Source organism: Scomber japonicus, chromosome 11 (assembly GCF_027409825.1).
Source record: "Scomber japonicus isolate fScoJap1 chromosome 11, fScoJap1.pri, whole genome shotgun sequence".
In the NCBI taxonomy this organism is placed as follows: domain Eukaryota; kingdom Metazoa; phylum Chordata; class Actinopteri; order Scombriformes; family Scombridae; genus Scomber; species Scomber japonicus.
In genome coordinates, this window is record NC_070588.1 from 31,557,972 (window position 1) to 31,573,965 (window position 15,994).

The 15,994-nt window shown below is 42.0% G+C and overlaps 2 protein-coding genes across 2 annotated transcripts in view; both read right to left on the minus strand.

Moving 5' to 3' along the window:
- Positions 1-15,994, minus strand: part of rab3gap1 (RAB3 GTPase activating protein subunit 1) — a 308,505-nt gene that overhangs the window by 192,530 nt on the left and 99,981 nt on the right. The gene's annotated exons all lie outside the window — the stretch shown is intronic.
- Positions 1,441-15,793, minus strand: LOC128367804 (cobalamin trafficking protein CblD-like). The gene is made up of 8 exons (XM_053328453.1): positions 15,580-15,793; positions 14,814-14,855; positions 12,473-12,617; positions 11,936-12,153; positions 9,856-9,964; positions 3,903-4,033; positions 2,694-2,780; positions 1,441-1,763 (listed from the first exon to the last, which is right to left on the minus strand). The coding sequence occupies exons 2-8, from the start codon at positions 14,820-14,822 to the stop codon at positions 1,569-1,571; spliced, it is 894 nt and encodes a 297-aa protein (XP_053184428.1). The 5' UTR covers positions 14,823-14,855; positions 15,580-15,793; the 3' UTR covers positions 1,441-1,568.

Consider the following 15,994-nt stretch of genomic DNA (forward strand, 5'->3'; position numbering starts at 1 on the left):
TAGGAAGCCAATAGACTGCACAGGTGTGATTTGAAAGCTGATTGGTTAATTAGGTATGTTTTTGAAGGCAAGAATTCACATGGGGGGAATATTATTGACCACCCCATCATGGGGGCTAATATTTTTGACATCACCATTTTTCTCTATATTTGATATAAAGTAAAATGTTATTTTATATTCCAAAAGCTACTAAAAAGCACTGGTGAATGTTTGATTATATTGAGTTTTATCAATGCTGCAAACATTGGGAAGAATTTTAGGGAAATGTTCCATAATTCCTGGGGGTTAATAATTTTGGTCACAACTGTATGTAACTACAGTGAGTCAGATTAGGTTGTATACAGTATTTGTATATTGTTTGTTAGTTAATGTGTAAATGGTCAAATCTTTAAGGTTGTTTAAATCATCCTATTCCACTCTGACAGCATTTTGAATATCATCAAGGTACGTCTCTTTACTGAACCTATATAGTGTTCACACAGTTTTTGTCTTCAACTTTACATCAATCAAATATTATTCTACATGAACATGTTTCAAAGCACCAGCATGAGTTTGAAACGATGCCTGTGGCCACTGTTTGTTGCTGAGAATCTTAAATTAGCATTAGCCCCTTTTCCAAATGGTTGTTTTAACTATTGTTACATTTGTCCAGTAGAAGGCATCTTTGACCACACATTTGTCCTGTTGGTTTTGTCAGCATGAGATTCAGTGTTTCATTGCATAAGTCCTTAACTGAACTCAGCTATCAAGCCAAACATTTCATGTTCTATTAAGAGGTGGCAAGAACACCTAGAAATGCTTTAAATTAAGTCTAGAATAAGTTTGTAATGGTTGCAGTAGAAACACAGTTGATTCTGTTCAATCTGTAGTCAACAATACAGACCACCCTCTTCTTCTTCTTATGTAAACATTAAAACATTACAAACAAGATGATTCATTTGCAGTTTCTCAATGATTTGTTCTATAAAATGTCTGATAATGGTCAAAAATGTCTTTAAAATTGCTTTTGTTCAACCAACAACCCAAAGATGTTCATTTTAACATCATGAGACAAACCAAAGCACCACATTCTTACAATTGAGAAGCAATAATTATTTAATGTTCGATATCGTCATGAATGACTCAACAGAAAAAAGTTAATCAACTTTCTATCAACTAATCAACTCTATTGCAGGATATTGTTTGTCATCCACCTGCTGTCTCCATTTCTGCTTCACCCTGTTTCTGAGTACATTTTAGGCAGGTATGTACACTATAGTTCCTATAATCCCCCACTTCCAGTACTGTATATCAGTATTACATTGTCTTGATGCAGTCACAGTGACAGTATAGCCTGTACTGATGGGACACTTCAGATAACAGTTATAAATAATAGGAAGGAATGTGTTTGTTGCTGAGAGGGATCTGAGTCTAAAAGTAAACAGTTAAAAACACTTCCAGTGTAATCAAGAAGCTCTTTATTGTGTTGACATGTCACTCTGTGGGATGTGAATCTGTAAATATAAATCAGTCCATATCATTTTTATACAGCTTTAATGGTAACCAGTCCAGGGTTCCTGAGCCTGTGCTCAGCTGCCTTGTAGTTTCTTCATGATAAGGCTGCTGGGTGGTGCGTTGGTGAAAATTGTCCCTACAAAGATATGTGTTCCCCACAGAGAGTGTCGGATCACTCTGCAGCAGCCCAGGTCCTCAATCTGAAAGCCCAGGTGACGGTACCTTTCATCTGTCTCAAACAGCGTGTTGTTGGTGTACGAGCCAAAGAACTGTGGAGGAGCACAGACATTTCTGGTACAGTTATCTGATCACACTCATCTCAGGACAAACAGCACAAATTGTACATAAAACTCTCTTCTCTTCAGTAAAGCATTCAAGCATTCTTAATATAAGTTATTAGCAGATGCAGAAAACTATAACACAGGCTACATGTCTTTACTATAAGGCACACTTTTAAAAAAATTTTTTTTTTTTACACATGATCAGCAGCAGTATGTAGACAGAAGACACTCACTGTCCCACTGCAAGCTATAATTCTGTATCTTAAATTGCAGTGCAAGTGTGCCATCAGACTACAGCTCACAAACAAACCTTCAACATAAAGAAGGTCTGTACTGGCTTTTCTTCAACATGAAATGAACAGTTCTTATACACTAAAGTATCAGCATTGGGCTGGGGTCCTATCTGTTCCAGTTCAGACCACTTCAGTCTCTTTTATTACAGTGCCCAAAAGTTTCCCCATTAAAAATCAGCAACTATGTATTAAAGAATAATGGTCTGCTCAACTCAGAATATTATCAACTGGAGTATACAGTATATACTCCAACGTCCATTTACAGCACCTGGTTCAAATGTGCATCTTTTCATGCTTTCCCTGTAACCAGTCTGCAACTTGTCCCCTCATCGATGTGCACTTTATTGCACAGTTTAGTTAGGAGATGATTAGGGAACTTTAAACAAATCAGGGAGTGAAATTTTAATAATTTAACTATTTTATAATTGAATTGCAGGGCAATAAAACAAGTATCAAGTATAGTCTGACATCAGCACATGGTCTTTTTTTCACCAAATTTGTGGAAAATGTGCAAAAGATTACTACTCTACTGTAGGTCAATGTTTGTAAATTTCCAGCATTTACAGTAAGTATTTTTAATGCAAAAATTTGCAGGTTGATGAAAATGCACTTTGTAGTATCTTACTGCCAGGCCTGAGGAGGGGTCAATGAAGTCAGCCCAGAATCCTTCTCTCTGCAGGGTGTAGCAGATCTCCTTAGCTCCATCAACAAACTGCACAGCACAGAAACAACTTAGTCTTTTTCAATGATGACACCAATGATTAGTTGAGCTGTTCAGCTGTCAGTGTGTGACACATGTTCATAATATTGATTGTTATCTCCAAAACAGAGACACTGGGTATGGCTTTGTTAGATGCTTAACCCGATGCAATAATGACTATATGAGATGTTTTCTCCACATTCGTTTTATGGACAAACTAAGTTTATATTCAGGTTATGACTAGGGGTGTGACGATACACTCAGCTCACGAAACAAGACGAGACACGATATTGGGATCACGAGATCGAGATGAGACGAGATTTGAACTATATTTTTAAGAAAACTTCAATGAGGAAATACATGACTGTTCTTTTATTTGAAATTCACAAAATGGAAAATGAATTGAAATGTTTTAGCTAATCATCTTGTTATGAATCACTTTAGTAAATTATAAAGAGTAGAAACAATTCTAATATATAAATATAAATTAAATAAAGAATCCAATTATCACAAATTATAACATGTTGCTAATAAAAAAACAGAAATAAAAGTAAATTGCACAACTCCTGTATCACATAAATACACAAGTAGAACAACACATAAATAGTGTTGTTGGTAGTGTGACTCATTTTACTTTTGGCATCATTAGGCTTCCATAGCTACGCTAGATTCCTCTGCTCCTCCTACTTCAGGCTCTCAGTGTAGAGACCTGCAGTTAACCTGCTCCTGTTCCTCTCCTCATCTCATACTTCTGACTGAGATCTTCTCAGCAGGTAGAAGCTGTAACAAGGTTAATGATCCACATGTGACTTTATAAAAAGAAGACATGACATGCAAATGAGCGATAGAAAACCGAGCGCCCCTTAATTATAGCTTCGCGAGACAATATTCACTTCGAGATGGCACGAGATCTCGTCACACCCCTAGTTACGACACACCAGGGTGATAATTTGGGGGGAAATACAAAGTCTGGTTAGACCCACAAAGCCACCCATAAATGAACTTAAGACTTAAGCATTTACATGAGCATCACTTTGAAAAAGCAACGCAAAACAAAACAAACCAGTATTTACAGAAAAAAAACGTGTTGTTCTACAGAAACATCACCCCTGCACACTCCAGAAATTAGCTCACCTTGTCCAGCATCTGCTCTCTCTCCTCTTCCACCTCCGCACTCCATCCTGTCATATTGTTCTGGGTCTTTTGGGTCACTGTGACCACCATCATACCAGAGGATGGAGCCTCAGGAAACATGGACTGGAATTCTGGTCAACACATTATTAGGAGACATGTAAAGGCTGATTCATACTTCTGCATGGACCACAATGTAATTATTGGAGGTTAATTGGGCATCGTCAAAATACTTTTTTTTGCCACACGGATTGCAATTGTCTGACAAATAAAGTAAAACACAGTTTAGCACAGGAACTAGCCGTCTGTAGCTGCATAATGGCTAACTGCAAAGGAAGCTATATTTTGGGCAGACTGCACTTTGATTTGTTTATTGCTGAGACTGTGGATAGGTCAAAGTCTGTTGAAGTGGGAGAGGAAACATTAGTCACAGAGTGGTATGTTGGTATGGAGCCACAGGTTAACACTGTGACTGTGTGGTCCTGAGATGACTGAAAACAATACACTACACATAACTAAGACTAAAAGACGGCATTAGTTTATTATCAGGAAAAAGGCAGCATTCAAAAATAAGCGGCAAGTTGCATGAAAATGACACAAAAGTTAATTAATGAGCTGCTAAATGAGACCAGACAATAGCACTATACAACCATGAACTCTAAGAAACTCTGGGTCTCAAAAAGCCATCACTAATATAGAACCAAGTAAAAGACATATTGCTGCTGATAACTTAAAGAAATGTGGCGGCCTGCCATAGTCTAAGCCATAGTCTAATTTAGGCCTGCACGATTAATCGAATTTTCATCGTCATTGCGATGTGAACGTTCGCGATGAACCCATCGCAAAAGCTGGTCTGTAATGCGATAAATTGGCCACACACACTTTTTTTTTTTTTTCGTGGCGTCCAAAACATTTTGCCTTGTAACAGTAGACCAATAAAATTGATGAGTAGTTCACAGAGGTCCAATGAAATTGTGTGATAAATCAAGCACGCTTTATTATTGTAAATCAGTCATTTGTACTGACTCTCATCAACATGGAAAATACTCGAAGAAAATCATATGATGCGGCTGTTACGTACTTTATTATTTTTTCACTTTGCTTCATGGTTGATACACGTTGTCGTCCGACTCGTTCATAGGAGAGAACGGGAGAGTTCGCTCAGTAGGTAAGTTTTAATTCAAAGCAAGACGTACAATGACAGGTGCCAACGAGGTAGATTACTCCAGTAAAAGTAAGACTTAGTTTAATGACTTAGAAGTCGCCAAATTACTTACTTTAACGAATTTCGTTAGTTTATATAATGCAGATTTGTAAAATATTACTTTTATGAGGGTCACAGTCACAGACTGTAGAAACTTAGCATTTGATAATTGTGATAGCAGCGGTGCAGCAGATGTATTGAAGTCCATGCAGCACGCTGTATGCAAACTAATATTAAGCATATATCCTATTCATTACAATGTCCATGGACATAAATTGAGTTCTTTTGCCTTAATAATGATAAAATAATACACAATAAATGCGTGATGGCTGTCAGGCATCGCCAGACCAACCATAGCTAATATCTCATATTACAACGTGGGACACCTGAGGCTTAAAATCCGGCGCGGCTTGTACAAGTACAAAATTGATTTTCTCTCTAAAATTAGAGCATGCGGCTTTTAATCAGGTGCGCTCTGTAGTCCGGAATTTGCGGTAATTACAATCAGCTATTCAGTGTTTTAGAGTACCTAAAAGCAGGGAATCTTTTAAAGCTGAAAATCTGAAAGAGACAGGAACTGTATGCAAACTTTAAATATTTTCTTATTTATCGCAAGTCATATCGTCATCGCAATATTGAACAGTGTGATCGCACATCGCACATTTTGCTGATATCGTGCAGGCCTAGTCTAATTGGTGCGGCCACAGTTTCACAGTGTGTTGAACATGTCTGTACACTCTACAAAACGGTTCATTGTTTTAGGGCTGAGCGATATATTTAATTTATGACTTGTCAACGTATTTTCAAAAGAAATCTAGGATGAGACAGACACACTGAGACAGAGGAGAGGATCAGCTAATGTTAGATTTAATGAAGTGAGGGAGCGCTGACAGTAAGAAAGCCGGTGAATCAGATCAATGACAGATCTTCTTTATTTCCATCTGTAAAATAAATCAACTCTGATCCTGATCCACTTCTAAGTCATCTGAAAGTTTAATCTTTTATTGATTAGCAGACAGTTAGTATAGTTATTTGATAAAACACAATGTAGAAAAAGATATTTACTGAAACAATATTTTATATGTTCGTAAGTAATTAACTAGTTGAACTTAGATAATCACTTCTGCTTTCTTTGTTTCACAGTGGAAATATAGGCATTAGTCTTTTTTTAATTGTTTAATTGGAACATTAAATGAACTGGTAAAATGTCTTTCTTGTGCTTTGTGGGTGTGTCATCACCATTCATGCCAGTAGTACAAACAATAGTTAAATTACTAAGGCACACAAAAAATATCTAGATATAACTTCTTATCTAGATATCTAGATCCCTGAGCTACTACCTTATCGTGGTGGAGGGGTTTGAGTGTCCCAATGACCCCAGGAGCTCAGTTGTCGGGGGCTTTATGCCCCTGGTAGGGTCTCCCATGGCAAACAGGTCCGGGGGGAGGGGCCAGACAAAAGGTAGCTCAGAAAACCCCGATGATGAATACGACTATTGGATTTTCGTGTCCCTTGCCCAGACGCAGGTCACCGGGCCCCCCCCCTGGAGCCAGGCCTGGGGGCGGGGCTCGGAAAAGGGACATGGGACCCCTCTCCCACAGACCCACCACCAGTGAGAGGGGCTAAAGGGGTCGGGTGCGCTGTGAGCTGGGCAGCGGCCGAAGGCGGGGACCTTGGCGGTCCGATCCTCGGCTGCAGAAGCTAGCTCTAGGGACATGGAACGTCACTTCTCTGGTGGGGAAGGAGCCTGAGCTGGTGCGTGAGGTTGAGAAGTTCCGGCTAGATATAGTCGGCCTCACCTCGACGCACAGCAAGGGCTCTGGAACCAGTCTCCTCGAGAGGGGTTGGACTCTCGTCCACTCTGGAGTTGCCACTGGTGTCAGGCGCCGGGCAGGGGTGGCAATACTTATTGCCCCCCGGCTTGGTGCCTGTATGTTGGAGTTTACCCCGGTAGACGAGAGGGTGGCCTCCCTCCGCCTTCGGGTGGGGGGACGGATCCTGACTGTTGTTTGTGCCTACGGTCCAAACAGCAGTTCAGAGTATCCAGCCTTTTTGGACTCCTTGGAGAGGGTGCTGGAAAACACTCCCCCTGGGGATTCCCTCGTTCTGCTGGGGGACTTCAACGCCCATGTTGGTAGCGACAGTGAGACCTGGAAGGGTGTGATTGGGAGGAACGGCCCCCCCGATCTGAACCCGAGCGGTGTTCTTGTTGTTGGACTTCTGTGCTCGTCACGGATTGTCCATAACGAACACCATGTTCAAGCATAAGGGTGTCCATATGTGCACTTGGCACCAGGACACCCTAGGCCGCAGTTCGATGATTGACTTTGTAGTCGTGTCGTCGGACTTGCGGCCGCATGTCTTGGACACTCGGGTGAAGAGAGGGGCGGAGCTGTCAACTGATCACCACCTGGTGGTGAGTTGGCTCCGATGGTGGGGGAGGATGCCGGTCAGACCTGGCAGGCCCAAACGCATTGTGAGGGTCTGCTGGGAACGTCTGGCAGAGTCTCCTGTCAGAGAGAGTTTCAACTCACACCTCCGGGAGAGCTTCGACCATGTGCCGGGGGAGGTGGGGGACATTGAGTCCGAGTGGGCCATGTTCCGTGCCTCCATTGTTAAGGCGGCCGACCGGAGCTGTGGCCGCAAGGTGGTCGGTGCCTGTCGGGGCGGCAATCCCCGAACCCGCTGGTGGACACCGGTGGTGAGGGATGCCGTCAAGCTGAAGAAGGAGTCCTATAGGGCCTTTTTGGCCTGTAGGACTCCGGAGGCAGCAGACGGGTACCGGCAGGCCAAGCGGAATGCAGCTAGGGCGGTCGCTGAGGCAAAAACCCGGACATGGGAGGAGTTCGGTGAGGCCATGGAAAAAGACTTCCGGACGGCTTCGAAGAGATTCTGGACCACCATCCGGCGTCTCAGGAGGGGGAAGCAGTGCACCGTAAACACTGTGTACGGTGGGGACGGTGCGCTGCTGACCTCGACTCGGGACGTTGTGGATCGGTGGAAGGAATACTTCGAAGACCTCCTCAATCCCACCAACACGCCTTCTGGTAAGGAAGCAGGGCCTGGGGGCTCGGGTGTGGGCTCTCCTATCTCTGGGGTGGAGGTCGCCGAGGTGGTCAAAAAGCTCCTCGGTGGCAGGGCCCCGGGGGTGGATGAGATCCGCCCCGAGTTCCTCAAGGCCCTGGATGCTGTGGGGCTGTCATGGTTGACACGACTCTGCAGCATCGCGTGGACATCGGGGGCAGTGCCTCTGGATTGGCAGACTGGGGTGGTGGTCCCTCTTTTTAAGAAGGGGGACCGGAGGGTGTGTTCCAATTACAGGGGAATCACACTCCTCAGCCTCCCTGGTAAGGTCTATTTGGGGGTGCTGGAGAGGAGGGTCCGTCGGATAGTCGAATCTCGGATTCAGGAGGAGCAGTGTGGTTTTCGTCCGGGCCGTGTGTGAAGCGGCCGGGATGAGAATCAGCACCTCCAAATCCGAGGCCATGGTCCTCAACTGGAAAAGGGTGGAGTGCACTCTTCGGGTCGGGGATGAGATTCTGCCTCAAGTGGAGGAGTTGAAGTACCTCGGGGTCTTGTTCACGAGTGAGGGAAGGATGGAACGGGAGATCGACAGGCGGACTCTGCACGGATCCATCGTGGTGAAGAGAGAGCTGAGCCGAAAGGCGAAGCTCTCAATTTACCAGTCGATCTTCGTTCCTACCCTCACCTATGGTCATGAGCTTTGGGTAGTGACCGAAAGAACAAGATCGCGGGTACAAGCGGCCGAAATGAGCTTCCTCCGTAGGGTGGCTGGGCTCTCCCTTAGAGATAGGGTGAGAAGCTCAGTTATCCGGAGGGAGCTCGGAGTAGACCCGCTGCTCCTCCACGTCGAGAGGAGCCAGATGAGGTGATTTGGGCATCTAATCAGGATGCCTCCCGGACGCCTCCCTGGTGAGGTGTTCAGGGCACGTCCCACCGGTAGGAGACCTCGGGGAAGACCCAGGACACGCTGGAGAGACTATGTCTCTCGGCTGGCCTGGGAACGCCTCGGGGTCCCCCGGGAAGAGCTGGAAGAAGTGGCTGGGGAGAGGGAAGTCTGGGCTTCCCTGCTTAGGCTGCTGCCCCCGCGACCCGACTCCGGATAAGCGGTAGAAGATGGATGGATGGATGGAACTTCTTATTGTTGCTCTGAGTGCACCAGAATGATGCATTTGACTTAAAAATGTGCAAAACTTTCTTCCATGGGAGGAACCCCCTGGACCACCCTAGAGGGTCAGGCTGAGACCTCACCACCATATTCTCTCAACATTCTGTGGGAAACACTGACAGGGATGAAGGCACATCACTTTACCACTCATTAGCGTGACACCACTTTATTGTGAATGTAAAGAAAAGGAGATGATATTTGATCCACAATCAACTGGTGATCATAGTCCAACTATTATTCTATTTACCATACTATTATTATTGATTACCCTTTTTTAAGACTATGGTCTATTCTTGCAGTTATTTAGTAGTAGTAGTGGTACTGTATGATTTTTATTTATGGAACAGGATAAGATAACCTGTTTCCTGGCCACCAGCTGAATCGTCTCACTCAATACTGGACCAATTTCAAAAAATGTTGTCCCCATTAGTCACTTAGACCTAAAGTGGTGGGAAAGTTGAAAGTTTCCCAACAAGAAAGTTGAAAGTTGAAAAATACTGAAGTTTCTGTTTAATTCTAAATAAAGACAAAGAACATAATACAGGATGTTTGTGTTGCTGTACCTTTCTTTAATAGTTCAGGGCAGGACTGTATGGCACACTCCACACTGGAGGTATCAAAGTAGTGTTCAGCTCTGTTGACATTCTGAGAGAAGGCCGGGTCATCTTTCTCCTGAAACACACATACACACAACACACACAAACAAAACACATGTCAGAAAAAAAATACTTACAAATACAATTCAAATATTAGTGAGGACCACAAAAATAATCCTCTAGTCTGTGCTTTTTCACATTAGACATTTTGTTTCCCTTATATTTCACACCAGTCTAATTAATTGAGTTAGTAAAGGTAAAAAACTTGTGCGTGGACTGCTCCAGAAAAAAAGCCCATCAAGTATTCTTGGAGTTCTCTGGAGAGGACCTAGCATCAGCCTTTCTAAGCTCAAGTGTTAAACATCAACAAACAGTTGCGCAACTTCCAGCTTCAGCAGATGACATGTATTATGGACATATCTAACAATTCATTAATGTGTGTGTTGTTCACTGTAGCAAACGTTAGTGCAGCTACTAGAAACAGACACAGTCAACAAACATCACGACTGCTGTAAAGAAGGCACAGCAGCAACAACCTGGACTGTAGGCTACTGGTGGTCTTCTATCGCTCTGCCATAGAGAGCATCCTAACATACTGTCTCACAGTGTAGTATACTGTACCATAGAGAGCATACTAACATACTGTCTCACAGTTTAGTATACTGTACCATAGAGAGCATACTAACATACTGTCTCACAGTGTAGTATACTGTACCATAGAGAGCATACTAACATACTGTCTCACAGTGTAGTATACTGTACCATAGAGAGCATACTAACATACTGTCTCACAGTGTAGTATACTGTACCATAGAGAGCATACTAACATACTGCCTCACAGTGTAGTATACTGTACCATAGAGAGCATGTTAACATACTGTCTCACAGTGTAGTATACTGTACCATAGAGAGCATACTAACATACTGCCTCACAGTGTAGTATACTGTACCATAGAGAGCATACTAACATACTGCCTCACAGTGTAGTATACTGTACCATAGAGAGCATCCTAACATACTGCCTCACAGTGTAGTATACTGTACCATAGAGAGCATACTAACATACTGCCTCACAGTGTAGTATACTGTACCATAGAGAGCATACTAACATACTGCCTCACAGTGTAGTATACTGTACCATAGAGAGCATCCTAACATACTGCCTCACAGTGTAGTATACTGTACCATAGAGAGCATCCTAACATACTGCCTCACAGTGTAGTATACTGTACCATAGAGAGCATACTAACATACTGCCTCACAGTGTAGTATACTGTACCATAGAGAGCATACTAACATACTGCCTCACAGTGTAGTATACTGTACCATAGAGAGCATCCTAACATACTGCCTCACAGTGTAGTATACTGTACCATAGAGAGCATACTAACATACTGTCTTACAGTGTAGTATGCAGGCTGTTCAGTAGCTGATCAGAAAGCAGAGGGTACAGGTCAATAAAAACCAACAGACTGTTGAACAGTTTCTTTCCCAAAGCCATACAGACTCTCAATAAACACATACAGTGACTCTTCAACCACAGACTCTATTTTACAGACTCTTGCACTCACAGCACTTGATTTTTTTACTTGCCTGCCTTTGTTTTGATGTATAGTTTTATAAAAAAAGAGTAGTGATTGATTGTGTGTATGTTGCTGAATGTATGCAGTAGTTTTATGTCAAAATACCACTGTGATGGGCACTAGCAATTTCTTTGTATTTTAAGTACAGTGACAATAAAGGCATCTTATTTGATCCTAGAAATACTGTCACTCCTACTTTACAAGTCCTACTGGCACTGCTAAATTGCATTCATACTCAGAGCAGGGGAATGTCACTGTCAGTTCAACACTGATTCTGATTTTGTCTCAGTCCCACTGTCTGACACTCAGCTCTCAGCCTACATTAACCGAGCTGCTGCTCATAAGCCTCACATATCTAAGCTGGATTTTCATCACTTTATTCTTCAGTGTTCATCAACATGACAGTCACAGTGAGCAGACCATGACCTTTTTCTGTCTTCAGTGACAGAACTAATGTTACTTACAAAGAACTCTGTGATGAACTGGGCCAGCATGAACTCATGTCTCTCACTACTGGATGGGGCAGACAGCACATCAGGAAGCGTCTTTAGTGGCAAGCTCTTCTTCTGCTCTTCTACACCCTCCAGATGGCAGTCAAACCCCATGTTACCAGGTAGCTGGAAGCGCTGGTCCTGCGGCCCAAATGGCCCCATGCTGTCGTCAGGCCACACCGTCCGCAGACCTTAACCAGGGAAGTAATGTTATGTAAAGCACAAAACACATGGAAATGAAGGTTTCATTTTTATGCATCTGGTGCACTCTGACCACCCAAACAAAATGTATTTTCTTACAAATCAACATATCAAAGAGACGAGATTGCACGGACACAGAACTCTTCTATTGTCTTTAATAAAATGTTTCCCACCTTTGTGCCCCTGTTAAAAACTGACCAGCCTTATTTCCAAGGCAAACATTCTGATAGATACCAGGCTTCTCATTCTTTATTCTGTCACTTCTAGCTGATTCATTTCAAATGTGTATGACAAGAAATATTGATGTACCCATATCAGAGGGAGTGATGGCTACATGGGGCTCATCAGAACCAGAGGATCCAGCTGCAGAGAAGGTTCTAGCTCCAGTCACACGACGCACCAACACGTGAAGACCAGGGAGGTAACTGACCAGCCTGGCTTTGCTGCACAGCATCTGAACACAAAAACACTGATGAAGAGAGCTCCTCATGCACAGCCAGTATTAATCAGGGGCAGGTTGGTCCTATAAATATCTTAAATGAGAAATCTAAATGAATCACCGCACACTGAACTGCTTTTACTTTGGAGCGATCAACACATTTAATCTGTAGCTTCTTCAGGTTTGTTCTGCAAAATTGTACAAGCATCCACAGATGTGATCAATACACATAAGTCACATGACCAATCATCACAAAGTGAGCTTTGACACAACAAAACAAGATATTGTTTATAACAAGATACATCCCTTCAAAAACATTACAAGATGAATCTTACACAGTTGCAAGGCTTACATAATTTTACATAATATAAACCTCATTAGAAAAGGCTCTAGTGAACAACTAACTGAACAGAATAAGTTCAATTTCCTTAGCAGAATGAACTATAGGTCCTACAGCTGTCCCTCCACACCACTAAATGGTAAGGGTGAGCGCCAGAGGACTAAGTGGCTCATCTCTACCTAAGGGTCCAAATTACAAGTTACGAAAGTTCATATTTATGTATCACAGACACAATGTTTTTTCATCAAGTTAAAAAGTTAATATCTCAGAAAATACTTCACATACTGTGTTTCATTAGGTTCAATAGTATTCAGTTCAGTGTGCAGTGGTTAGTTCACAAAAGCATTAATGTTAGCATCTAGGGCTGTGTGATATGACGGTGTGAAACAAGAAAAGCATCTATCTTTCATCTTTTGCTCTATCGTTACTATCATTGTGACGCAAATCACATCCTTTACGGCAGCATTTTTAGTCATCTGGAGTCTGTCCATCTTTCGTGCTAATTACATTGTAAAATGACTTCTTTATAACGAGTTTAGTTGTTGTCAACTCTCTACTGCACACACAGAGGACTCAGCCCCGCTGCTGCTGAGAACGTGGAGAAGGAGAGGGAAGCAGCGAGACGGCAAAACAGTAGAGACTGTCTTTATTTATGTTACTTGACAAATGTATGTGCACTCATTCAAAATCAGCTAAATGGGAGAGTCTTGTCATTTATGGTTGTGCTACTGTTGAAGGTGGAAATGCAGCATCTTTATTCTGCCTCACTGTTCTGTATAAAAAGGTACGGACACAAAATAGGGAGGACAGATTTGCTCCGCGAGGTAGTCACAAAACAACAAAGTGGGACAGGCAGCTGATGATGTTGCGTTAGCAGCTGTGGTCGAGCAAGCAAAGAATGAATGATGAGAGGGAGCGCTGACAGCGAGAAAGCTTGTGAATCAGATCAGTAAAATATTATGTTCTAATTGTTTCACAGCTAATGTCCTACAGCACAGATACACACTCCCACTCATGTGCTATATCAGGATATCATTATATTGGGATATGAGATTTTGGTCATATCACCCAGTCTTGTTAGCCTCTCTCACACACACAAAATTGTTTTTCTGTCCAAACAAATTATTTTCCTGTCCCAGCAGGCACATTACATGTGAGACAATTAACAGCACCAGCACATAATATCAGTGTTTCCCATTAATTATATAGAATGTGGCAGCCCACGTAGCCCAATTTGTGCCACCATTTTCACAGTGAGCCAAGCATGTTTGTACACTCTGCAAAACCTGCACCAGAGCTACTCTGTCCTTTGTTTCAGAGCTGAAATATGGACATTAGTCTTTTTTGATAGTTTGTCTGGAACATTTATGAACTGATAACATTTCTCTCCCATGCTTTGTGGCTGTGACCTTATTGCTGTGTCATCATTATTCATACCTATATGACCAGTAAAATTACTTAAGTGCAAAATTGTTTAGAGCACAAACCTTTTATTTTTTAATAGATATAACCTCTTCATTTTGTTCTCAGGGTGCCCTGGAATGATGCATATGACTTAAAAATGTGCCCCCTGACTCCCCCTAGAGGGTTGGACTGAGGTCCAACCACCATGGTCTCTCTAAATTCTGTGGGAAACACTGAATCTACTGTGTACTTTTATGGAAATGGTACACTTGTTTACCACCCAAACATACAGTTAACCACCTTTACCCATCTCATACATTCACTCTAACACACGGTTATGTCCAAGTCATACCATCCTTCTTATAGTCTCATAACGACGACTACACACATACTTTTGAAAAAAAAAAAAAAACATTTTGAAGGGGAAAAAGTGACTACACACACACACACACACACAATGGACTTACACTGGCCATCCTGGTATGCCTCTGTGTTCTTGCAGTGTCCAGCTGTAAGGGAAGCACATTCTCAGTATCTGCTTTATTACCAATATAAATGACGTGATGCAACCCAGTGTCACTTGGTGTAACCAGTATTTTTTCATAAATATCTGATTATATACAGGAAAATAAATCTGAACTATTATGTGGGATAAATATAATCCACTTTTAGCAATGCAACACTTTGTTTTATAACAAATTTTACATCATTTGTCAAAACTTATTTAGAAAAAAAATGGTTGTTTTTAGGATATGTTCTGCTCAATATTGACAAAATATTTTAAATTTTAAATGTAGAAATACTTACAATACAACAAAAGAAATAATTTGATGTTTTAGAATGAAGTCATTATGTTTAAGTCCACTTAAATACACTGGAGGTGGACAAAATATTGAATATTTATCATTCTTTTTTGGTCACAACATTTGACATTTTCAGGAGCATTCAGTCTTACTTTTGGTAAAAAATGGTACCAACAAAAATACTACATGTACATTTTAACAAACCTGATGCAACTATTTTTGAATTTCTCATCTTGCCAACCCTTATTGTCACTGATCCAAATATGTGTTTGAAATAGCATTACTAAACATGTGCTTCCGTATCATTTACATGCGGTCGCCTATCACTTCAATGCATTAGCGTATATCGTATATCGGACACTGGGAACGTTTTAACAAGTTGTAAGTGTTATTCCTTATGCTATCTTGCCGATGAGCAAGTGACACTTACCTACTAATATAGAAGTCAGTTCAAACTGACACGCTGTTAATCAATGTTCATTTGCATTGCTAGCCAGGACAACGAAAGACTGCGTACACGTTTTCAATACGAATCTTACGATACGATATGCTATTTTAATTATTCGTTTACAAACACCGTACTGGTTCAAAACAACATTTAACACAACTGTGGATACTTGAGTCCTCCATTCACCTTGAATCTGCGCATGCGTTGTTTTGCGCTGTCTTTTTCTGCGTCCAGTGAAAAAACTTCCATAACTCAGTATCGCCCCCTACTGGTCTGGAGTGTGAAGTCGACTTTTATGTTTACTCTGACTGGTCGTGTTTTATGTTTCTAATCAGGGGAGATTCTAGGATCAGACCATTAGGGGGGCTCAGCTCCTCATGACAATGTGACATACAAT

Excerpts from the sequence above, each read along its gene's own strand:
- LOC128367804 (XM_053328453.1), bottom strand. Across the intron at positions 12,154-12,472 it reads CATCACTCCCTCTGATATGG|GTCTGCGGACGGTGTGGCCT; the intron begins GTACATCAATAT and ends TCCCTGGTTAAG. Across the intron at positions 4,034-9,855 it reads CCCTGAACTATTAAAGAAAG|AATTCCAGTCCATGTTTCCT; the intron begins GTACAGCAACAC and ends TGTGTTGACCAG.